Here is a 25,206-nt window from a genome sequence, read left to right as displayed (position 1 = left end):
GCATCACTGGGGGGGGGAAGGGAGGTTGGTGGGGAGGGGCTACTACACAGTACTGTAAGAAGCTGCAGAGGGTCGTGAAATTAGTCGGCTCCATCTTGGGTACTAGCCAGGACATCTTCAAGGAGTGGTGTCCGTTATTTCTCATTGTTACCATCAGGAAGGAGGTACAGAGGCTTGAAGGCAGACACTCAGCGGGTCAGAAACAGCTTCTTCCCCTCTGCCATCTGATTCCTAAATGGACATTGAACTCATGAACCCTACATCACATTAAAAAATTAAGAGTTACATTAATATATATTCCGTTTTTGCATGATTTTAATCTATTTAATGTAGATATACTGTAATTGATTTATTTATTTCTTGTTTTCTTTCATATTTTGTATTGTATTGAATTGCTGCTGCTAAGTTAACAAATTTCACGACACATAATAATAAACCTGATTCTGATTCTGGTTGTAGTCCGTCACCAGAAGCTTAATAGAAGTAGATGATTAGCAGGGCGACCAGAACTGCTCATGTTACTCTCATGTGCGATCTCATCATCATTTTGTACAGTTATAACATAACACTCCCAACTCTTGTGCTTATGAAGGCAGGCATGTCAAATGCCTTCTTTGCTACCCTACCTGTGTCACACTATCAGGGAACCATGTACATTTACTTCAAGTCTCTCTGTTCAACATTGTCTTTGACTCCCCATTTCAGCTTGGCTGTGTAATAGGCTGTATTCTTATCCTGTACTGTTCCTAGTTTGGCTAGCCATGCAGACTATCTCAGGTCTCAGTATTCTCAGCAGTTCTTGTAGGTGATGGATCACACGAGGTCTGGTTAAACATAAACCTCTTTCAAATGCATAAAATTGAGCCACTTGACTGGGCCTGTTAAAATCAAATCTGAATAAAACTCAGGAGACCAGCTTCTTGTAGTTACAACAGTTTATTGCGTACCCCCCTGCAGGAGTTTGAGAGCCAGTTGTCAGAGGGAAGGCACACAAGTACTGCCACCATCTGACAAGTGGAACCCCTCTCTCCGGTTACGGCCGTATATTTATGCATAGTAAGCCACATACATTACTATTGCAAGATGTCATTTGAACTGGTACGCCCACCAAGTCTGTTGGTGCGAAGCTTAGTTACAGATAAGAGAGCCTGCTAGATCAAGGCTTAATTACAGATGGATGTGCTGTCCAGTCCTTATCAGTTATTCCCTTTGCTAGGCCCTGACTTAATTACAGATGGATGTTCATTCCTGTCCTTATCGGTGATCCTCCTCCCCTACTCAAATGAGGGCACATTGTACAATGTTATCAAACTCTCAATGTCTCTCTGCAAGCTGAGGAGAACTGGTAATGAGCCTGTCTTAGCTAACTGCTGAAGACAGAGTTTACTTCAGTTCAAAATTCCTATTCAGTCCCAATTATTCTTTTAGCCAGAGGTTACATAGGTTCAAAATGATTTTTTTCATATCCCCAATTCCTCAGGCCAGTATGACTAGTAGACCATAGGATATTATAATGTGACCTGACATTTTTTTCCTTACTTTGTGTATGCATGGTTCTCAAGCAAGGATGTAATGCTGAGGCTTTGTAAAGTATTAGTCAGACCACACAGAGTATGGTCCCAAAGGCTCTGAAGGGCTAAGATACTCTGTACCTTGCTCTCCTTTTGTTCTCTTCCCTTTCTTTTCCAAGGGAGAGTAACCACAGAAGCTGATTCAACAGGTGACTCACTTTTGCTTAGCCTTTAACAAGCCTCCGATAGTAACCACAGAACCCGAGGAACGAGCACAGAATGCTCACAATCTGGCACCTTGACCATGTAGTCATCACCTCGATCTTAGACGGATCTGTAGCTACTCTATCCAGTGAGACGATGTGCCCAACATTGCTGACACTACTATTGGGACACTTAGGGGCTTCGAGACTCAGTGATGATCCCACCTTCCTTCAACTTGCACAAATGCTGCCAAATGTCTTCCACCTCTGCAGTGACCATTTACCGCGACCTCTCTCTGAACGGGGTGTCCTCGATCACCCGGATAGAGAGACGAGTGCTCTTGGAACAACCTACATTAAAATCATCAGTGGAAAAGACACCTTCCAGCTTAAACATCTTCTGTATCAACCTCCTCTTCCAACCCACAGGTACTGGGGAGTTCCTGAAGTTGAATGACTCGGCGGTCAACTTGCTCCTCTTTTCAGAGGGTTTCTCCCTGGCTTGTCTCACCGGGACAGATGCGCCAGGGGCATCCCCCCGCTTGAAGTTGACCTCCCATTTTGCAGTGTTCCTGACAATCATTGCCATCCTGTTTGCCTGTACAACCGAGGGCTTCTGCAGTTCGGGCCTCACCAGTACCCCAGCAGGAAAGCCTGACTCCCCCTTGTGGTCTTACGGAGCATTCACCAAGAGGGCCTCACCCTCAGGCACTCCGGGAAACTTGGGGGTTTGCTTAACTCTCCCTACTTCCCCGGCCCATGACACAATTGGCTTTGACTGGGTGAACCACATAGTCCCTCATCTAAATTTGGTATTTGAGCCACACACTTCATCAAATGCAGCTCGAAACACCAGGTGAATGGACAATGTTCTCAGAAAGCTCTCCCCAGCCTTCTCCATAACCAACGTATGGATAATCATCAGAGTTCAGACCCCAGATCTCCGGTGCACTGAATGGTGCCAATGGTTAATGGTCAGATACCAGTTGTAAAAACGAATGGTAGAGCAACGTGACCTGTGACCTGTTGAGTATGGTTTTAGCATAAATTCCCTCTATCTGTAGCGATATATTGGAGCATGCCCCATTAAGCCTTCTGGAATAGGGTCTTTCGGTTTCGAGGGTTCCTTGATATATTGCTGGGAACATGTTACCCCAGAGACACAAGACCATTCCCTCACTGGGTCTCCTCTAAGTTTTCTGACATTTCTCTCTGCTTAGGTATCTGGAGGCTCACTCTCCGAGGGGCTTCCTGTCGCTCACACTTCTGCCTGAAGTACCCCTCTTCACCATATATATAACGGACAATACCAGCCACCCCTTCTGGTGAAATCCCGGCCACCAGCAGCCCTCTGCATAGTTTGTCCCCTTAGGGGATCCGCCTCTCTATCAGTCCCATCATATGGGGGGGGGGGGAGGCACACCCACTTATAACAACCGGGACGTCTCAGTGCTCAACTCTGCCACAATCTCCTTTACCACTCCCCGGGTTGGGCTAGCTGTGGTCACTTGACCACAAGGGGCTACTACTGAGGACTGTATCCTGCTGATGGAGCTTGACCACGCCTCCGATGCGTTCTCCTCCTCCCATACTTCTCTGATCAGCTCAACAAATGTGGGGGGGGGGGGGGGTGTCACATCTTATGAGAAAGTTGGAGACCCCGTGCTATTTGGTCCATTCTTTGCTGATCCACCTCAGCCACCTAAATGACCCTTCTGTGCCGCAAGGGATTTAGCTGCCTCCAGCTGAAAACTGTAGGCAGAAAGCTTCTCCCCCTTCTCCTGACACGTTTTGAAATCCTGTCATGATCTCCATTGTGCTTGCTGTCATGCCAAATTCATTTTCCAGTGCTCCCATGTAATTGGAAGCATTGGCTGGGGATACCGGGACTTCACACATCTCACAATGTCAGCAGCCCGCCCCCTCAAACTCTCAACCAATCTCTGTCACTTTATGTCATCAGAGCACTGCCACTCATCTAACAACTGAGAGGTCCGCTCCACCCAAGCCTCATACTCCTCTTTCTCTTTAGGGGTGGGCATTATTCCAGAGGATAATTCAAAGGATATTCTTAGCTTCTGATGACTAGGAGCCTCTGCCTGTGCACTGGGCTATTTATTTGCCATAGAGGTAAGGGCCGATGCCAACTCAGAACTCTCACTCCTCACTGGCAGGATGGGAACTAATTAGACATTCCAAATGTGACTGTTCATTCCCCTCACTCCTCAGAAACGAGAGCACCCTGTCTTTGAAGCCCCCAGCTACGGGAGACTCGACTTGCGATTCGGCCCAGGCAGTTCCACTGCTGTTACATCAGCGCTAGTCTGCAGTAAAACAAGGTCTATGTTCACCATTTTATCAATCCTCTGCCCTGCAATCATAACTTTGCTGACAACTTTAACAGTACTTAACAGTCGAATTAACAATTCATCCTGAGTACAAATATCTACCCCACTCAACACGCACGCATTAGTTACTGGTAACCCCATGGATGCACACCACTGCTCCACCTCGGCAGCATCCATACTAGCACAGACTGAAGCACACAACCCACTGGTTCAATGTGCAGGGCAATCACACAGCATCCACCAAAATCAATCCCGGAATGATACCCTCACAATTGTAACCCTCAGGTTCGGCCGGTGACATTAGTCTAGGGAAGGCCGTCTCCAGCCCCGCCAAATGTGTGAAATCTCGTTTTGTGTGGTTGCTGCGTGATGTGTTACCCTGTTACAAATCAGTACCATGAAATATCAGACAGTACACCATATGCAATTAAATGATTTAGCTTTATAATTCTTAATTTGACTATAGGGTTAGTAAAGAAAAACAAGAAAAAAAGGGCCCATTCGAATGAAACAGTCTAATGTGCATGTTGGAGATCACAGTTTCCCATCTATCAGTCCACCATCGATATCCTCCAAGCATCGTCACCTCCCGGACCCTCACTTCAAGCCCACTCTGTCCCGTGTCTATGAGCTCAACTTTTTCGCATCTTCTCTCTTCATCTCTCGCCAACAAAAGCTCACGAATATCTCCTCCGGGCACACGAGAAAGAAAAACACTCCCCTCATTGGACGATGCACATTCCAAAGCCCCCATTATAACTAGCTATAACCCAAACACTGCTGCTACAGAGAAACCATTACATCAGCAGTGAAACTTTTCCAAAGGTGTTACACCTGTGATCCACATCCCAGCTACTGTTGGGAGGCTGGTATATCACTGCCATCAACGTCCTTTTACAGTTGCAGTTTCTTCACTCAACCCACAAGGATACAACATCTTCCAATCCTATGTCACATCTTTCTACTGATTTAATGTCATTCTTTACCAGTAGAACCACACCATTCCCTCTGCCTACCTTCCTATCCCTCTGATATAATGTGTAACCTTGGACATTCAGCTCCCAACTATAACCAACCCTCAGCCAAGATTCAATGATGGCCCCTACATCATACCTGGCAATCTGTAATATTGTAACAAGATCATCCTCCTAATTTCTTATACTACGCGCATTTAGATACAACACCTTGAGTACCGTATTTGCTATTCTTTCTGATTCTGCATCCCTAATGATTTGATACTCAGCCTGTTGACTGCAACTAAGTCCCATCATCTGCCTGCCCTTCCTGACAGTCTGACTCCATGGTATCTTTACTTTGTTACAATCCATCGTATCCTGAGTCCCTTCTCTCTAGTTAACACCCCCTGCCAAGTTTAAACCCTCTTCAACAGCTCTAACAAACCTGCCCGTGAGAATATTGGTCCTGCTTGGGTTCAGATGCAACCTATCACTTTTGAACAGGTCATACCTCCCTCAGAAGAGATCCCAATTATCCAAGAACCTGAAGCCCTGCCTTCTGCGCTAGCTTCTCAGCCACTCATTTATCTGCCAGATCATCCTGTTTCTACCCCGACTGGTGCGTGGCACAGGCAGCAATCCAGAAATTACTACGCGGGAGGTCCTGCTTCTCAGCTTTTGACCTAGCTCTCTACATTCTCTTTTCAGGACCTCATTGCTTTTCTTTCCTATGTCATTGGTACCAATATGTAACAAGGCATCTGGCTGCTCTGTGGATGTGATCTGAGACATCCCTGACCCTGGCACCTGGAAGGCAACATACTATCAGGGTGTCCTGTTTACGTCCACAGAATCTCCTGTCTGTTCCCCTCACTATCGAGTCCCCTATCACTACCGCTCCCTTCTCCTCTCTCTTTCCCTTCTGCCCCATGGACCCATTCTCAGTGCCTGTAACCCGGTCACCATGGCATTCTCCTGGGAGGTCATCCCCCACAAAAGTATCTAAAGTGGTATACTTATTTTTGAGGGGAATGGCCACAGGGATGCTCTGCTCTAACTGCCTATTCTCATTTCTCCCGGCAGTCACCCAGCTACTCATTACCTGCAACTTCGGGGTGACTGTAGCTTTGATCAATTGTATCCTCGCTCTCCCGTACAAGCGTCCAGTTGCTGCTCCAGATCCCTAACATGGTCTTCGAGGAGCTGCAGCCGGATGCACTTCACACTGATGTAGTTCCCTGGGAGGCTCTGGGTCTCCCAGTTCTCCAACATCTGGCACAAAGAGCACACCACAGCCATTGAAATGGTACAGTAAGAGAGGGTAAAAACCCAAAAAAGAAATCTTAACAGACGCTTTACTCAGAGCCGATGCCTCTTTTGAGCCAAAGCCTGTCACTTCTACTCTGGCCACTGACAATGGCTACTCTGCTTATTCCTTCTATACTTTTATTTAGTTTGTAGAGCTCTGTTGACGCTGCTAATAGGCTACGTTTGCTGTGGATTAAAACTAGGATGATGTTTAAATTGTTGCACTTCTGCATCTGAAATAATTATTATGCTGCAGTAACGTGATTAACAGTAGAATTTCCTGGTCTTTCCAGGCCAGGCGGAGGCAGATTTAAGCCTTCAGTCTGGCTTTGCTGGAGAGGTTGATGATTGGTGAATAGACATTGATTTATATTGTAAAGTTAAAGACTAAGTGTGTCTCGGATAATACCTCAGTGTATTTGTAAATTTTTGTGCATCCATTTTTTTTCCATCTAAATAATTTTCTTCACGACTTTTGGGCAGCTTTTGCATTTTCCCACCTGGCACTAAATAAAACCCCTTGCACTAATGTGCTGTTGTGGTTTACCATCTGTTTTCTTCCCTCGTTGGGCACACTTACCCACACCTGATAGTGGAGGTGACAGCCTAATTGTGTTCCTCTGTCTTATGGACTCAGAGAGCAATGATGGGCTGTTCCTGCTCTCCATATCACTCTAGCATACTGAGTGAAATCAGCTAATGGAATTCAGTTACGGTAACATAGCAGTTAGCACATGGTTTTACAGTGCTAGATTGGGGTTCAATTGTGCTACTGTCTATAAGGTGTTTGTACCATCTCCCTTGACCACGTGCCTTTCCTCTGGGTGCTCTGGTTTCCTCACACATTTAAAGACCCCTGGGTTGGGGTTAGTGAGTTGTGGTTCCAGGAGCATTGAGATGCTGGCAGGCTGCCCGGCACTATCCTCACTCATTTACATTGATTCAAAACGATACACTTCACTGTACATTTTGATGTACATGTGACAAATAAAGTTAATCTTTTCTTTTAATTTTGAGTCTGGGCTCTCCAGACTCTTGTGGTGTTTTCAGGTGTTAACTGTAATTTTATCTTTCCAGAGCTGTATCATCAAGCGATACTGTGAAAAACGATTTGTCTCAAAATACATGGCGACTATTGGAATTGATTATGGAGTTACAAAGTGAGTATTGTGGACTGTTATTTCCCCCAGCTTCAGTAATTTGGGTGGGGAAGGTGTCAGAGAAAGGCCAGTAACATCATGATGGATACCACCCACCCTGCTCGTGGACTGTTTGCCCCACTCCCATCAGGGAGAAGACTAGTAGCATCCACACCAGGGTCACCAGACTCAAAAACAGTTACTTTCCCCAAGCAGTAAGGCTAATCAACACCTCCACCCACTAACCGACCCCTCCATGCCCCCCAACCACCACCATTTCATAATTTGCAGGTAGTCACCTTGTATACAGACAGCCCTGTGCATAGTGTCACTTTATGCACATATCAATCTTATGTATATTTTATGTATATAGTAAGCTTTCTTATGTATTTTATGTGGTTTCGTGGTTTTTTAAATTATTCTGTTCTTTATCTTATTGCATTTTTTATGCTGCATTGGATCTGGAGTAACAATTGCTTCATTCTCCTTTAAACATGTATGCTGGAAATAACATTAAACAACTTTCCCCCAGCATTTTGTCAGTTTATTCCTCTCCATAGATACAGTCTATCCTGCTGAGTTCCTCTCGCATTTTGTATGAGGACTGCTGAGACAATCATTCTGCCAATTAGAGATGTTTATCAGGAGTGGTGGGTATTTAGGGCCTTTGGAATTGTCAGTGATCCCTTCCATCTGTCCAACAATCTCTTTGACACCCTATGCAGGAGATAACTTAGCATTAGGACAAGGACTGCTCGGGTGAGGAACAGCTTCTACCGCCAGGCCATACGACTACTCAACTCCCTGCCACCATCCAGGTCTCATCACATAAGTGCCAATGCTGTTATACTGTTTACTTGTGTTGTAAATGCACCTTATTAATTATTTATTTGGGGTAATATTACTTTACATGTTGTGTTTGAGTTAAGTGCACTGTGTTGTTCATTTTGGTCCAGAGGAACATGGTTTCATTTCAGGATATATATGTATATGGTTGAATGGCAATAAATTTGAGCTTGAAATGTACAATTGATATTAGTAAAGTACAGACTGCAGTCTGAAGAGACTTTGAACATTTAGTGTGATGGATATGGTGTTCTTTGTGAATACTAGATCAATGCTTCAGGTGCTTTTTGCAGAATAATAACGCCAAACTGCTTACTGTTGTTTTTGTCCACTTAGGGTTCAGGTGAGGGATCGGGAGATTAAAGTTAACATCTTTGACATGGCGGGTCATCCATTTTTCTATGAGGTAGGTGTGAGAGAAGGAGCTGGAAAGCAACTGCCTTTTAAAAAAACTTATTTTTCTCCAGATGATAAGGTCCAATTGAAATAGAATATAACACACTGTAAGACTTACAGGACAAAGGAATGGAGAAAAAGCTAGTAGCAGAAAGCTGAAAGGCCACAAGATATAGGAGCAGAATTGGGCCATTTAGACAATAGACAATAGGTGCAGAAGTAGACCATTCGGCCCTTTGAGCCTGCACCGCCATTCTGAGATCATGGCTGATCATCTACTATCAATACCCGGTTTCTGCCTTGTCCCCATATCCCTTGATATATCCCATATATCCCATATCCCATATCCCTTGATTCCCCTTGATATCCCTTGATATATCCCATATCCCATATCCCTTGATTCCCCTATCCATAAGATACCTATCTAGCTCCTTCTTGAAAGCATCCAGAGAATTGGCCTCCACCGCCTTCTGAGGCAGTGCATTCCACACCCCCACAACTCTCTGGGAGAAGAAGTTTTTCCTCAACTCTGTCCTAAATGACCTACCCCTTATTCTCAAACCATGCCCTCTGGTACTGGACTCTCCCAGCATCTGGAACATATTTCCTGCCTCTATCTTGTCCAATCCCTTAATAATCTTATATGTTGCAATCAGATCCCCTCTCAATCTCCTTAATTCCAGTGTGTACAAGCCCAGTCTCTCTAACCTCTCTGCGTAAGACAGTCTGGATATCCCAGAAATTAACCTTGTGAATCTACGCTGCACTTCCTCTACAGCCAGGATGTCCTTCCTTAACCCTGGAGACCAAAACTGTACACAATACTCCAGGTGTGGTCTCGCCAGGGCCCTGTACAAATGCAAAAGGATTTCCTTGCTCTCGTACTCAATTCCCTTTGTAATAAAGGCCAACATTCCATTAGCCTTCTTCACTGCCTGCTGCACTTGCTCATTCACCTTCAGTGACTGATGAACAAGGACTCCTAGATCTCTTTGTATTTCTCCCTTACCGAACTCTACACCGTTCAGATAATAATCTGCCTTCCTGTTCTTACTCCCAAAGTGGATAACCTCACACTTATTCACATTAAACGTCATCTGCCAAGTATCTGCCCACTCACCCAGCCTATCCAAGTCACCCTGAATTCTCCTAACATCCTCATCACATGTCACACTGCCACCCAGCTTAGTATCTTCAGCAAACTTGCTGATGTTATTCTCAATGCCTTCATCTAAATCGTTGACGTAAATCGTAAACAGCTGTGGTCCCAATACCGAGCCCTGTGGCACCCCACTAGTCACCACCTGCCATTTCTGAGAAACACCCATTCACCGCTACCCTTTGCTTTCTATCTGCCAACCATTTTTCGATCCATGTCAATATCTTCCCCCCAATGCCATAAGCTCTGATTTTACCTACCAATCTCCTATGTGGGACCTTATCAAATGCCTTCTGAAAATCGAGGTACACTACATCCACTGGATCTCCCTTGTCTAACTTCCTGGTTATATCCTCGAAAAACTCCAATAGATTAGTCAAGCATGATTTGCCCTTGGTAAATCCATGCTGGCTCGGCCCAATCCTATCACTGCTATCTAGATATGCCACTATTTCATCTTTAATAATGGACTCTAGCATCTTCCCCACTACTGATGTTAGGCTGACAGGACGATAGTTCTCTGTTTTCTCCCTCCCTCCTTTCTTAAAAAGTGGGATAACTTTAGCCATTCTCCAATTCTCAGGAACTGATCCTGAATCTAAGGAACATTGGAAAATGATTACCAATGCATCCGCAATTTCCAGAGCCACCTCCTTTAGTACCCTAGGATGCAGACCATCTGGACCTGGGGATTTGTTAGCCTTCAGTCCCATCAGTCTACTCATCACCGTTTCCTTCCTAATGTCAATCTGTTTCATTTCCTCTGTTACCCTATGTCCTTGGCCCATCCATACATCTGGGAGATTGCTTGTGTCTTCCCTAGTGAAGACAGATCTAAAGCACTTATTAAATTCTTCTGCCATTTCTCTGTTTCCCATAACAATTTCACCCAATTCATTCTTCAAGGGCCCAACATTGTTCTTAACTATCTTCTTTCTCCTCACATACCTAAAAAAGCTTTTGCTATCCTCCTTTATATTCCTGGCTAGCTTGCGTTCATACCTCATTTTTTCTCCCCGTATTGCCTTTTTAGTTAAGTTCTGTTGTTTTTTTTAAAAATTCCCAATCATCTGTCTTCCCACTCACCTTAGCTCTGTCATACTTTTTTTTAATGCTATGCAATCTCTGACTTCCTTTGTCAACCACTGTGGCCCCTTTACCCCCTTTGAATCCTTCCTTCTCCGGGGGATGAACTGATTTTGCACCTTGTGCATTATTCCCAAGAATACCTGCCATTGCTGTTCCACTGTCTTTTCTGCTAGGATATCCGTCCATTTAACTTTGGCCAGCTCCTCCCTCATGGCTCCATAGTCTCCTTTGTTCAACTGCAACACTGACACCTCCGATCTGCCCTTATCCTTCTCAAATTGCAGATAAAAACTTATCATATTATGGTCACTACCTCCTAATGGCTCCTTTACTTCAAGATCGCTTATCAAATCCTGTTCATTACACAACACTAAATCCAGAATAGCCTTAGTCCATCGAGTATGCTCCACCAGTTCATCATGGCTGATCCAGCCCTAATCTTCTGCTTTCTCCCTGTATCATTTCATGCCCTGACCATTCAAGAATCAAAACATAAGAAATAGGAGCAGGAGTAGGCCATCTGGCTAGTCAAGCCTGCTCTGGCATTCAATAACATCATGGCTGCTCTGGCTGTGGACTCGTCTCCACCTACCTCCCTTTTCCCGATAACCCTTAATTCCTGTACTGTGTAAAATCTATCCAATCTTGTCTTAAGTGCAGGTTACTTTGAGGAAGTAGAGAGGCAACATAAAGACAGATTAGGAGAATGGGCAAAGAAATGGCAGATGGAATACATGCTGGGAAGTGTATGGTCATGTACTTTGGTAGAAGAAATGAAAGGGGTAATACTTTTTAAATGGAGAGAAAGTACAAAGAACTGAGGCACAAAGGGACTTGGGAGTACTTGTGCAGAATTTCCTAAAGGATAATTTCCCAATTGAGACTGTCGTAAGGAAGGCAAATGCAATGTTAGTATTCATTTGAAGAGGACTAGAATATAAAAACAAGAATATAATGTTGAGACTTCATAAAGTACTGATGAGGCCTCATTTGGGGTATTTTGAGCAGTTTTGGGGCCCTTATCTTAGCAAGGATGTGCTGAAACTGGAGAGGGTTCAAAAGAGGTTCACGAAAATTATTTCAGAATTGAACGGCTTCTCACATGAAGAGTGTTTGATAGCTCTGGGCCTGTATTCACTAGAAACCATAAGAATGAGGGGTGACCTAATTTAAACCTATTGAATGGTGAAAGGCCTTGATAGAATGGATGTGGAGACGATGCTTCTTACAGTGGAAGAGTTTGAGACCAGAGAAAACAGCCTCAGAATACAGGAGCGTCCTTTTAGAATGGAGATGAAGAGGAATTTCTTTATCCAGAGAGTGGTGAATCTGTGAAATACTTTGCTGCAATCAGCTGTGGAGACTAAGTCTTTCTGTATATTTAAGGCAGAGGTTGAAAAGTGTGGATAAAGATAAAGCAAAAAATAAAGAGAAAACTACGAGTGGAGTGAAGAAATGTCAAGTGCAAAAGAGTAAAAGGTTACAAGATTTTAAAAGCACTATGAGTGTAAGACCATAAGATATAGGGGCAGAAGTAGGCCATTCAGCCCATCTAGACTGCTCCGCCATTGAATCATAGGCTGATCCAATTCTTTCAGTCATCCCCACTCCCATGCCTTCTCCCCATACCCTTTGATGTCCTGGCTAATCAGGAACCTATCTATCTCTGCTTTAAATGCACCCAATGACTTGGCCTCCACAGCAACTTGTGGCAACAAATTCCACAGATTTACCACCCACTGACTATAAAGTAATTTCTCTACATCTCTGTTCTAAATGGGCGTCCTTCAATCCTGAAATCATGCCCTCTTGTCCTAGGCTACTCTACCATGGAAAATAACTTTGCCATATCTGATCTGTTCAGGCCTTTTAACATTCGGAATGTTTCTATGAGATTCCCCCCTCATTCTCCTGAACTCCAGGGAATACAGTCCAAGAGCTGCCAGATGTTCCTCATACGGTAATCCTTTCGTTCCTGGAATCATTCTCGTGAATCTTCTCTGAACCCTTTCCAATGTAAGTATATTCCTTTCTAAAATAAGGACCCCAAAACTGCACACAATACTCCAAGTGTGGTCTCACGAGTGCCTTATAGAGCCTCAACATCAGAGCTATGGGGAGAAAGAAAGAAAGAAAGATTATATTCCATACCTCGAGAAATGAATGCCAACATTGTATTCGCCTTCTTCACCACCATCTCAACCTGGAGTTTAACCTTCAGGTTATCTTGCACAAGAACTCCTAAGTCTCTTTGCATCTCTGCATTTTGATTTCTCACCCTGTCTAAATAATCTGCCCATTTATTTCTTCCACCAAAGTGCATGACCATACATTTTCCAAAATTGTTTTTCATTTGCTACTTCTTTGCCCATTCCCCTAAACTATGTAAGTTTCTCTGCAGGCAGTGTTTCCTCAACATTACCTGTTCCTCCACCTATCTTTGTATCATCGGCAAATTTAGCCACAAATCATTAATACCATAATTCAAATCATTGACATACATCATAAAAAGTAGTGGTCCCAACAGTGACCCCTGTGGAACTCCACTGGTAACTGGCAGCCAGCCAGAATTCGATCCCTTTATTCCCACTCTCTATTTTCTGCCAATCAGCCAATGCTCCACCCATACTAGTAACTTCCCTGTAATTCCATGGGATCTTATCATGCTAAGCAGCCTCATGTCTGGCACCCTGTCAAAGGCCTTCTGAAAATCCAAGTAGATCACATCTACTACATTTCCTTTGTCTACCCTACTTGTAATTTCCCCAAAAAATTGCAGTAGGTTTGTCAGGCGGGATTTTCCTTTCAGGAAACCATGCTGGCTTTGGCCTAACTTGTCATGTGCCTCCAGGTGCCCCGTAATCTCATCCCTAACAGTCGATTCCATCAACTTTCCAACCACTGATGTCAGGCTAACAGGTCTATAGTTTCCTTTCTGCTGCCTCCCACCCTTCTTAAATAGCGGAGTAACATTTATAATTATCCAGTCATCCAGTACAATGCCAGAATCTATTGATTCTTGAAATTTCATTGTTAATGCCACCACAATATCTCCAGCTACTTGCTTCAGAACCCAAGAATGCATTCATAGAAACACAGAAAACCTACAGCACAATACAGGCCCTTTGGCCCACAAAGCTGTGCCGAATATATCCTTATTTTAGAACGACCTAGGCTCACCCATAGCCCTCTATTTTTCTAAGCTCCATGTATCCAACCAGGAGTCTCTTAAATGACCCTATCGTTTCTGCCTCCACCGCCAGTGGTGGCAGCCCATTCCACACACCCACGACTCTCTGCGTAACAAAACTTACCCCTGACATCTCCTCTGTACCTACTTCCAAGCACCTTAAAACTATGCCCTCTTGTGCTAACCATTTCAGCCCTGGGAAAAAGCCTCTGACTACCCACATGATCAATGCCTCTCATTATCTTGTACACCTCTATCAGGTCACCTCTCATCCTCCGTCGCTCCAAGGAGAAAAGGCTAAGTTCACTCAACCTATTCTCATAAGGCATGCTCCCCAATCCAGGCAGCATCCTTGAAAATCTCCTCTGCACCCTTTCTATGGTTTCCACGTTCTTTCTGTAGTGAGACGACCAGAACTGAGCACAGTACTCCAAGTGGGGTCTGACCAGAGTCCTGCAACATTACCTTTCGGCTCTTAAACTCAGTCCCACAACTGATGAAGACCAATACACTGTATTAACTTTTAACCACTCTGTGGTTATTGACTCTTAACCACGAGTCAACCTACATAGCAGCTTTGAGTGTCTTATGGACACGAACCCCAAGATCTCTCTGATTCTCCACCCTGCCAGGAGTCTTGCCATTAATGCTATATTCTGCCATCATATCTGAACTACCAAAATGAACCACCTCACACTTATCAGGGTTGAACTCCATCTTCCACTTCTCAGCCCAGTTTTGCATCCTATCAATGTCCCGCTGTAAGCTCTGACAGCCCTCCACACTATCCACAAAACCCCCAACCTTGTGTTGTCAGCAAATTTACTAATCCATTCCTCCACTTCCTCATCCAGGTCATTTATAAAAATCACAAAGAGTAGGGGTCCCAGAACAGATCCCTGAGGCACACCACTAGTCACCGGCCTCCATAGAGAATGTGACCTTCTTTGCCTTCTGTTGGCAAGCCAGTTGTGGATCCACAAAGCAATGTCCCCTTGGATCCCATGCCTCCTTACTTTCTCAATGAGACTTACATGGGGTACCTTATCAAATGCCATGCTAAAGTCCGTATACACTACTGCTACGCTCTACCTTCATCAATGTGTTTAGTCATGTCCTCAAAAAATTCAATCAGGCTCATAAGGCACAACCTGCTTTTGACAAAGCCATGCTGACTACTCCTGATCATATTATGCCTCTCCAAATGTTCATAAATCCTACCTCTCAGGATCTTCTCCATCAACTTACCAACCACTGAAGCAAGACTCACTGGTCTATAATTTCCAGGGCTATCTTTACTTCTTTTCTTGAATAAGGGAACAACATCCGCAACCGTTCAATCCTCTGGAACTTCTGCCATCCTCATTGATGTTGCAAACATCATCGCCAGTGGCTCAGCAATCTCCTCCCTCGCTTCCCACAGTAGCCTGGGGTACATACTGTCCAGTTCCAGTGACTTATCCAACTTGATGCTTTCCAAAAGCTCCAGGACATCCTCTTTCTTAATATCTACATGCTCAAGCTTTTCAGTCTGGTGCAAGTCATCCCTACAATCACCAAGATCCTTTTCCATAGTGAATACTGAAGGAAAGTATTCATTGTGTACTTCTGCCATTTCCTACGGTTCCATACACACTTTTGCACTGTCACACTTGATTGGTCCTATTCTCTCATGTCTTATCCTCTTGCACTTCACATACTTGTAGAATGCCTTGGGGTTTTCCTTAATCCTACTCACCAAGGCCTTCTCATGGCCCCTTCTGACTCTCCTAATTTCATTCTTAAGCTCCTTCCTGCTTGCCTTATAATCTTCTAGATCTCTATCATTACCTGTTTTTTTGAACCTTTCATAAGATCTTCTTTTCTTCTTGACAAGATTTACAACAGCCTTTGTACACCACTGTTCCTGTACCCTACCAACCTTTCCCTGTCTCATTGGAATGTACCTATGCAGAACTCCATGCAAATATTTCCTGAACATTTGCCACATTTCTTCCGTATGTTTCCCTGAGAACATCTGTTTCCAACTTATGCTTCCAAGTTCCTGCCTAGTAGTCTCATATTCCCCCTTACTCCAATTAAACGTTTCCCTAACTTGTCTGTTCCTATCCCTTTCCAATGCAATGGTAAAGGAAATAGAATTGTGATCACTATCTCCAAAATGCTCTCCCACTGAGAGACCTGACACCTGACCAGGTTAATTTCCCAATATCAGATCAAGTACAGCCTTCTCCTCTTGTAGGCTTATCTGTATATTTTGTTCATAAACCTTCCTGAACACACCTCACAAACTCCAGCCCATCTAAACCCCTCACTCTAGGGAAATGCCATTCAATATTTGGGAAATTAAAATCTCCCACCACAACAACCCTGTTGTTATTACTCCTTTCCAGAATCTGTCTCCCTATCTGCTTCTCAATATCCCTGTTACTATTGGGTGGTCTATAGAAAACTCCTAGTAGAGTTATTGACCCCTTCCTATTCCTAACTTCCACCCACAGAGACTCTGTAGACAACCCTCCATGACTTCCTCCTTTTCTGCAGCTGTGACGCTATCTCTGATCAACAGTGCCACACCTCCACCTCTTTTGCCTCCCCCCCCCCCCCCCCCCGTCCTTTCTGAAACATCTGAAGCCTGCCACTCAAAGTAGCTATTCCTGCCCCTGCACCATCAAAGTCTCTGGAATGGCTGTAACATCATAGCTCCAAGTGCTGATCCACACTCTAAGCTCATCCGCTTTATTCATAATTTTCCTTGCATTAGACAGACAGACAGACATACTTTATTGATCCCGAGGGAAATTGGGTTTCGTTACAGCCACACCAACCAAGAATAGTGAAGAAATATAGCAATATTAAACCATAAATAATTAAATAATAATAAGTTAATCATGCCAAGTGGAAATAAATCCAGGATCAGCCTATTGGCTCAGGGTGTCTAACACTCCGAGGGAGGAGTTGTAAAGTTTGATGGCCACAGGTAGGAATGACTCCTATGATGCTCAGTGTTACATCTCGGTGGAATGAGTACTCGGTGGAATGTACTCCTGTACCTAACCAGTACATTATGGAGTGGATGGGAGTCATTGTCCAAGATGGCATGCAACTTGGACAGCATCCTCTTTTCAGACACCACTGTCAGAGAGTCCAGTTCCACCCCCACAACATCACTGGCCTTACGAATGAGTTTGTTGATTCTGTTAGTGTCTGCTACCCTCAGCCTGCTGCCCCAGCACACAGCAGCAAACATGATAGCACTGGCTACCACAGCCTCGTAGAACATCCTTAGCATCGTCCGGCAGATGTTGAAGGACCTCAGTCTCCTCAGGAAATAGAGACGGCTCTGACCCTTCTTGTAGACAGCCTCAGTGTTCTTTGACCAGTCCAGTTTATTGTCCATTCATATCCCCAGGTATTTGTAATCCTCCACTATGTCCACACTGACCCCTTGGATGGAAACAATAGACGCATCTCAAACCATCCGTCTGAGTGCGTCCCTTCTCCATCACCCGCCTATCTTCCCTTTCACACTGTCTGCAAGCTTTCTCAATTTGTGTGCCAACCATCCCTTCCTCTGTCTCTTCAGTTTGGTTCCCACCCCCCAGCAATTTTAGTTTAAATTCTCCCCAATAGCCTTTGCAAACCTCCCTGCCAGGATATTGGTTCCCCTCAGATTCAAGTGTAACCCGTCCTTTTTGTACAGGTTACACCTGCCCCAGAAGACGTCCCAATGATCCAGAAAACTGAATCCCTGCCCCCTACTCCAATCCCTCAGCCACATATTTATCCTCCACCTCATTCTATTCCTATACTCACTGTCGCGTGGCACAGGCAGTCTTTCCAAGATTACTACCTTTGAGGTCCTACTTCTCAACTTCCTTCCTAACTCCTGTAGTCTGTTTTCAGGACCTCCTCCCTTTTGCTATCTATGTCATTGGTACCAATATGTACCACGACCTCTGGCTGTTCACCTTCCCACTTCAGGATATCGTGGACACGATCAGAAACATCCTGGACCCTGGCACCTGGAGGCAAACTACCATCTGTGTTTCTTTCCTGCATCCCCAGAATCGCCTGTCTTACCCCCTAACTATAGAATCCCCTATCACTGCTGCCATCCTCTTCCTTTTCCTACCCTTCTGAGCTGCAGGGCCAGACTCTGTGCCAGAGGTGCAACCACTGTTGCTTCCCGCAGTCAGGCCGTTACCCCCCCCTCCCCCCAACAGTACTCAAACAGGAGTACTTACTGTTAAGGGGATAGCCACTGGGTACTCTCTAGCATCTGCTTCTTGCCCTTCCCTCTCCTAACTTAACTGTCTCCCGAGGCCCCAGTGTGTCTACCTGCTTATAGCTCCTGTCTATCACCTCCTCACTTTCCCTGACCAGACGAAGGTCATCGAGCTGCATCTCCAGTTCCTTAACGCGGTCCCTAAGGAGCTGTAGCTCGACACACCGGGTGTAGATTTGGCCATCAGGTCCAGGAGATGTATCCACCCTCAGACCATTAAGCTTCCTAAGCACTTTCTCAGGCTCTAACTTCACTCATCAGCCACGGTAGTGTCCTTCTTCAATTCAAAAATTTCTTCTTATTTGGAATATATTTGTCAGGCAAGATTTTTCCTTGGGGAAACCATGCTGAATACAGCCTCCAAGTATCAATGTGCCTCCAAGTATCCAGAGACCTCATCCTTGATAATCAACTCTAAACTCTTCCCAGTCACTGAGGTCAGACTAACTGGCCTGTAGTTTCCTTTCTCCTGCCTCTCTCCCTTCTTGAAGAGTGGAATGACGTCTGCCATTTTCCAGTTTTCTGGAACTATTCCAGAATCCAGTGTTTCTTGAAAGATCATTACTAATACCTCTACAATCTCTCCAGCAACCTTTTTCAGAATCCTGAGGTGTACACCATCTGGTCTAGGTGACTTATCTACCTTCAGACCTTTCAGTTTCCCAAGAACCTTCTTCTAGTAATGGTGACTTCACACACTCCATGACCTCAAGGCCTTGAACTTCCACCATACTGCTCGTGTGTTCCACAATGAAGACTGGTGCACCATTTCCTTGTCACCCATTCCTACTTCTCCAGCATCGTTTTCCAGCGGTCCACTCTCGCCTCTCTTTTACACTTTATGTATCTGAAGAAACTTTGGTATACTCTTTAATATTACTGGCCAGCTTACTTTTGTATTCCATCTTTATCTTAATTACTTTTATAGCTGCATTCTGTTGGTTTTTAAAAGCTTCCCGATCCTCGACTTTGCACTAATTTTTGCTCTACAATATTCCCCCTTTGCCTTTTCTGTTGGCTTAGACTTTTATTGTTAGCCATGGTTGTGTTATCTTTCCTTTAGAATACTTTGTATACCTTGTATATCCTGTATACCCCAGACTCTAGATGGAACACTGAGTCATGTCATCTGCAGATATCCTCTGAAGACTCAGCAATAGTTGGGTGTGTAAAGGGAGGACTGGAAAATGAATATAGGGCCCCGATGGAGGACTTTGTCAAATGGTGCAAGCTGAATCTTCTGCAGCTCAAGATCAGTAAGACAAAGATGATAGACTTAAGGACTACCAAGGCTGCACTGCCGCCTGTTACTATTTGTGGTGAGGATCTGCGAGTATCTGGAGATGCACCTTGATTACGGACTTGAGTGGAACACCAACACAGAGGCTATATACAAAAAGGGCCAGAGTCACCTCTACTTCGGAGGAGACTGAGGTTGTTTGAAGAATGCAGGCCTCTTCTTCACATGTTCTGCCAGTCTGTTGTTGCCAGAACCTAATTCTTTGCTGTGATGTGCTGGGCAATCGCAAAGACATGGGTGATGCTAATAGGTTCAATAAACTGTTTAGAAAGGCTGGCTTATAGGAGTCAAACTAGACACACTGGAGGCTGTGGTAGAATGAAAATCCTGACAATTCTGGACAATGTTTCCCACCCTCTGCATGCCACCTTGGCTGAACAGAGGAGGACTTTCAGTAATAGACTAAGACAAATGGTCTGTCCAAAGAGAGTTATATGAGGTCATTCCTACACTCTGTCGTTAGGCTCTACAATGAGTCAACTTATAACTGAGGAAGTGATGACACCCCCCTCCTGTTAGACTGTTCGAGGTAACTTATTTTTTTATTCTTTCTTACTTCGCTTTTAATATTTGTATATCTGTAATGCTACTGTGACACTGTAATTTCCTTTGGGATCAATACAGTATCTACCTATTTATTTCTTCCTCTTGGGATGTATATATATCCTGTGTCTTCTGAATTACTTCTAGAAATTGTAGCCATTGCTGTTCTGCCATCATCCCTGCCAATGTTCTTTTCCAATCAGTTCAGAACATGCCTCTGTAATTCCCTTCACTCCACTGTAATACTGATACATCTGACTTTAGCTTCTCCTTCTCAAATTTCATTGTGAATTCAATCATATTATAATCACTTGCCACTAAGGGTTCTTTTACCTCAAGGTCTCTAATCAATTCTGGTTCATTGCGTGCCACCCAATCCAGAATAGCCGATCCCCTAGTGAGCACTCTAGAAATTCCCTCTGCTGCAATTTAGCACCCATCTGATTTTCCCAATCTACCTGTATATTGAAATCCTCAATGACTAGGGTAATTTTGCCCTTTTGGCATGCATTTTCTATTTCCCATTGTAATTTGTGACCACATCCTTACTGTATGCAACTCCCATCAGGGTCTTTTTACCATTGCAGTTCCTTAGCTCTATTCACAAAGATTCAACACCTTCTGACCCTATGTTGTCCCTTTCTGAATATTTGATTTCATTTTTTCCCAACACCAATGCCACCCCCTTTGCCTTGTTGCTTCTCCTTTTGATACAATCTCTCTCCTTGAACAGACTATCCCAGCTATAATCTTCTTTCAGTCATGATTCTGTGATACCTACAACATCATACCAGCCAACATGCAATTGTGCTGCAAGTTCATCTACTTTATTTCAGTCCTGTACTCACCCTTTTCGATTTTGTCTGACTTTTACATTGCAACTCATTGTGTTGACTGTAATTTTGCCCTATCACATTGTCTGTTTGTAAACCAGCAACCTCATCTTCAGCACTATCATCTGCCTTTCCTACGATTGCATTGAAATGTACACAGCTCAGGACACTAGTCGCACCATGCTCAACCTTTTGGTTCCTAACTTCGTTGGCGGTCTTATTAACATCTGCCTTCACAACCTCTCTACTAACTGTTCTGGCACTCTGGCTCCTATCCCCCTGCAACTCTAGTTTAAACCCCACCGTGCAGCATTAACAAACCTTCCCACAAGGATATTAGTCCCACTCCAGTTCAATTGCAAACAGTCCCTTCTTCCCTGGAAGGGAGCCCAATGATCCAAAAATCTTATGTCCTCCCTCCTGCACCAACTCCTTAGCCACATGTTAATCTTCCTAGTTCTGGCCTCACTCGCACGTGGCACAGGTAGCAATCCTGAGATCACCCTGGAGGTTCTGCCCTTTAATTTAGCACCTAACTGTCTGAACTCCCTGTGCAGAACCTCATCACTCATCCTGCCATGTCATTGGTATCTACATGGATCATGACTTCTGGCTGTTCATCCTCCCACCTAAGAATGCTGAGTATTCGATCCGAGATATCCCAGACCCTTGCACCTGGGAGGCAACATACCGTAACTTCCGGTGTATAAGCCGAGAATTTGGCCCTAAATTTTGGTCCTAAAACTAGGAGGTTGGCTTATACAGAGGGTGCCAACTTTGAAAAAATGAATACACGGAAGACAGGTTGCATTTATTGGCTGTTTTTGAGTCAAATTCGTTCCACTGTCGACGCATGAATTTTTTGAATGATTTGTTTAAACTCACATCTGGTGGCTGGAGCGCGGAGATTAAACCACCGGGGATGACTGCAATGTCCGTATTTTCAGCTTTCAGTGCTGCTTTTGTCTCACCTGACAAGTGCGCTTTGAACACGTCCCAGACAAGTAGCGACTTTTCCTTCCCGAAACCTTTGGAACGTCGACGCCACACCTCTTTAACCCACTTCAAGCAACCTGCTTGGTCCATCCAGCAGCGTTCTTGAACGTAAACAATAACACCCTGCGGGAATTTTCTGAGCAATCTTTGTTTTTTGTCTCAGCACAAGATCACGTCTATTCATAAATCGGGTGCACCAACTTCGTGTAGCTTTGAAATTTTCGTTGACCTCATGGTGTTTTTCGGCCCATTTCAACGCTTGAACTCGAATCATTTCGCTGGTAACAATACATCCGGACGATCGCTGATGATTCACCTACTCTAAAACATTTTCTTCCAGTTCTGGCCACTGGCATGTTTTCCCGCGGTTTGCACATTTCGTCTTTGGCATTTCCCTCAGCGTGTCCTCTGCATTTCTCCACTCTCTCACTTGTTTCTCATTTTCACTAAACTTCTTAGCAGCTGCAGAATTATTTGTTCTTTTAGCAAAATCAACAACCTTCAGCTTGAAGCCAGCATCATGTTTTAATCTTTTGTATATGGTGGTTGCAAACTCAATACTGAGCAGACATACTGATCCCGCTACCCCGTGTTATGTTTTAACGAGATTAAGATGGGTGCTAAATGGTTTCACCGGGGTTACATTTCGGAGGATTCTTTACCATTGGAGACCTAATCCAAAATTTCCCTCCCTGATTTATTTAGTAAGAATGTGCTTATAATACTCCACAATGTGTAGGCCTGTTTTCTTAGCAGGTACTGGTTCACAAAATTTCCCGGTTCTGGATCTGGCAAAGCTGAGTACCGGCATGTGAGATCTTGTGATCTTTTCTGGTTAAATCAAAAACCTCTACAAAAGGGGTCGGTTTATACAAATGTAACATGAAAAAGGCACTTTTTTAACTTTGAAAATGGGGGGTCGGCTTATACTCCGGAATATACTGTACCATCTAGGAATCTCGCTCCTGCCTACAGAATTTCCTGTCCATTCCCCTGGCTAACAAATCCCGTCACCACAGCGTGCCTCTTCTCCCCTTTCCCTTCTGAGCCACAGAGACAGATACAGTACCAAAAATCTGACACTGTGACTTTCCTCTGTTAGGTCAATTCCCCCCAATAATATCCAAAGTGATATACTAATGTTGTTGAGGGATACTGTGTCCTGGCTCCTTAATCTCTTTCCCCTTCCTGTCACCTAGTTTCCTGTGTCCTGTATATGTCCTAACTATCACCCTCTCAGCCTCCTGAATGATCCTGAGTTCATCTAGTTGCAGCTCCAACTCCTTAACGTGGATTATTAGGAGCTGCAGCTGGATGCACTTCTCGCAATTGTAGTCGTCAGGGTCACTATCAACTATCCTGCCTGGCATCTCTGTTCTCCTAGCTGTGCAGATATAAAGAAGGGATGGAAAAAAACATGAGCTTTTCTTTCCTTTTCTTTCTCTGACTGGACTGAAGCCTTTCTTCTCTGAAGCCTCAAAGAGCTGAAGCCTTAAAATGACTACTTTGACTCTGTCCACTCAGACTACAGCTGCTGAACTTGCCACTGCCTTCCTTTAATTTGCTCAAAAATGAAACTAAGATGCTAAGATTAAGATACTAAAGTAGCACTGATTTGTGTTTTGTTTTATACCCATACACAAAGAAAATTTCATTATAATTTGTACATCATGAGAAAGCACTCATTTGAATACTGCAGTACCAAGTTAAACAATAAGGAAGCACCTTTAAAATAATGTACAACAAAGAAACTTCCAGAGCTTTCCAGAGTTATATTTTGTCTAACCACTGAAGGCATATTAAACTGCTATATGCATATTAGAACTACCTAAAATACAAACAGATAATTAATTGTTAAACCGCAAATAAAATAACCATTAAATAGTTTAATCTAAGGATTAAACAATCAGATCCAACACTTCCAACTGTGGGTAGTCAAAGATAATTTCCCACATGTTTGGCTGTCAATTCTTTATTTCTATTAATGTTTACATTGTGCCTTCCTCTGAGTTTCTTACATCGCTGTGAGCATTTTGTTTTCAATAGGTGCGCAATGAGTTTTACAAAGATACTCAGGGGGTTATCCTGGTGTACGATGTTGGACAGAAAGAATCCTACAATGCACTGGAGAGCTGGCTTGCTGAGATGAAGCAGGAGCTTGGACCTCATTCAAACCTGGAGAACATTGTTTTTGTTGTCTGTGCTAATAAGGTAATGACTTCTGATAGCCTTTGTAGCTCCAACTGGTCCATCTGTGTTCTAATGTGGTATTTTACCTGTGTGGTGCATGCTCTATCTGTACTCAGACATGGTGCCTTAACCTGTAGCTCCAACTGGTCCATCCATACTCAGTCGTGGTACTTTACCCTTGTGGTACATGGTCTGTGTGTACTCAGGCGTGGTGTCTTACCCTGTAGCTTTAGGTCTAAAACATAGAAACATAGAAAACCTACAGCACAATACAGGCCCTTCGGCCCACAAAGCTGTGCCAAACATGTACTTACTTTGGAAATTACCTAAGGTTACCCATAGACCTCTATTTTTCTTAGCTCCAAGTACCTATCCAAGAGTCTCTTAAAAGACCATGTTATATCTGCCTCCACCACCTTTGCCAGCAGCCCATTCCACGCATTCACCTCTCTCTGAGTATGAATCATTGGGAACTCTTTTGGGGAAGGCATGACCTATACAAAAGTGATGGGTTAAACCTGACCCTGATGAGGTCCAATGTCCTTGTGGGCAGGTTGGCTAGAATAGTTTGGCAGGTTTTAAACTAATTTGGCGGAGTGACAGTGTTGAAGGCGGCGCAGTTGGCTTACAAACAGAGGCAATGTCCAGTCAGATTCCTAGCAAGAAGAGGTTGATGATAGGGCAAAATTGTGGTCAACAGATTGAGTTGCAATGTAAAAGGGAGACCAAATCAAAAAAGGAGAATACAGGATTGAAGGTGTTATATTTGAATGTGTGCAGCATATGAATAATGTGGATGACCTTATAGTATGGTTACTGATTGGCATATATGATGTTGTAGGCATCACTGAATCATGGCTGAAAGCAGATTATAGCTTGGAACTTAATGCTCAAGGATACACAGAGTATGG

At 44.0% G+C, this 25,206-nt stretch overlaps 1 protein-coding gene across 2 annotated transcripts in view; it reads left to right on the top strand.

Moving 5' to 3' along the window:
* dnajc27 (DnaJ (Hsp40) homolog, subfamily C, member 27) overlaps positions 1-25,206 on the top strand; it is a 61,358-nt gene that overhangs the window by 16,903 nt on the left and 19,249 nt on the right. For both annotated transcript variants that reach the window (XM_073050320.1, XM_073050319.1), the window contains exons 2-4: positions 7,404-7,486; positions 8,648-8,717; positions 24,152-24,316. In XM_073050320.1, coding sequence (XP_072906421.1) covers positions 7,404-7,486; positions 8,648-8,717; positions 24,152-24,316 — 318 coding nt within the window. The remainder of the gene's footprint in view (positions 1-7,403; positions 7,487-8,647; positions 8,718-24,151; positions 24,317-25,206) is intronic.

The sequence above is a fragment of the Hemitrygon akajei genome, chromosome 7, assembly GCF_048418815.1.
Source record: "Hemitrygon akajei chromosome 7, sHemAka1.3, whole genome shotgun sequence".
NCBI classification, from domain to species: domain Eukaryota; kingdom Metazoa; phylum Chordata; class Chondrichthyes; order Myliobatiformes; family Dasyatidae; genus Hemitrygon; species Hemitrygon akajei.
Note: the sequence above shows the minus strand (reverse complement) of the source record. Positions and strands in the feature narration are given on the sequence as shown.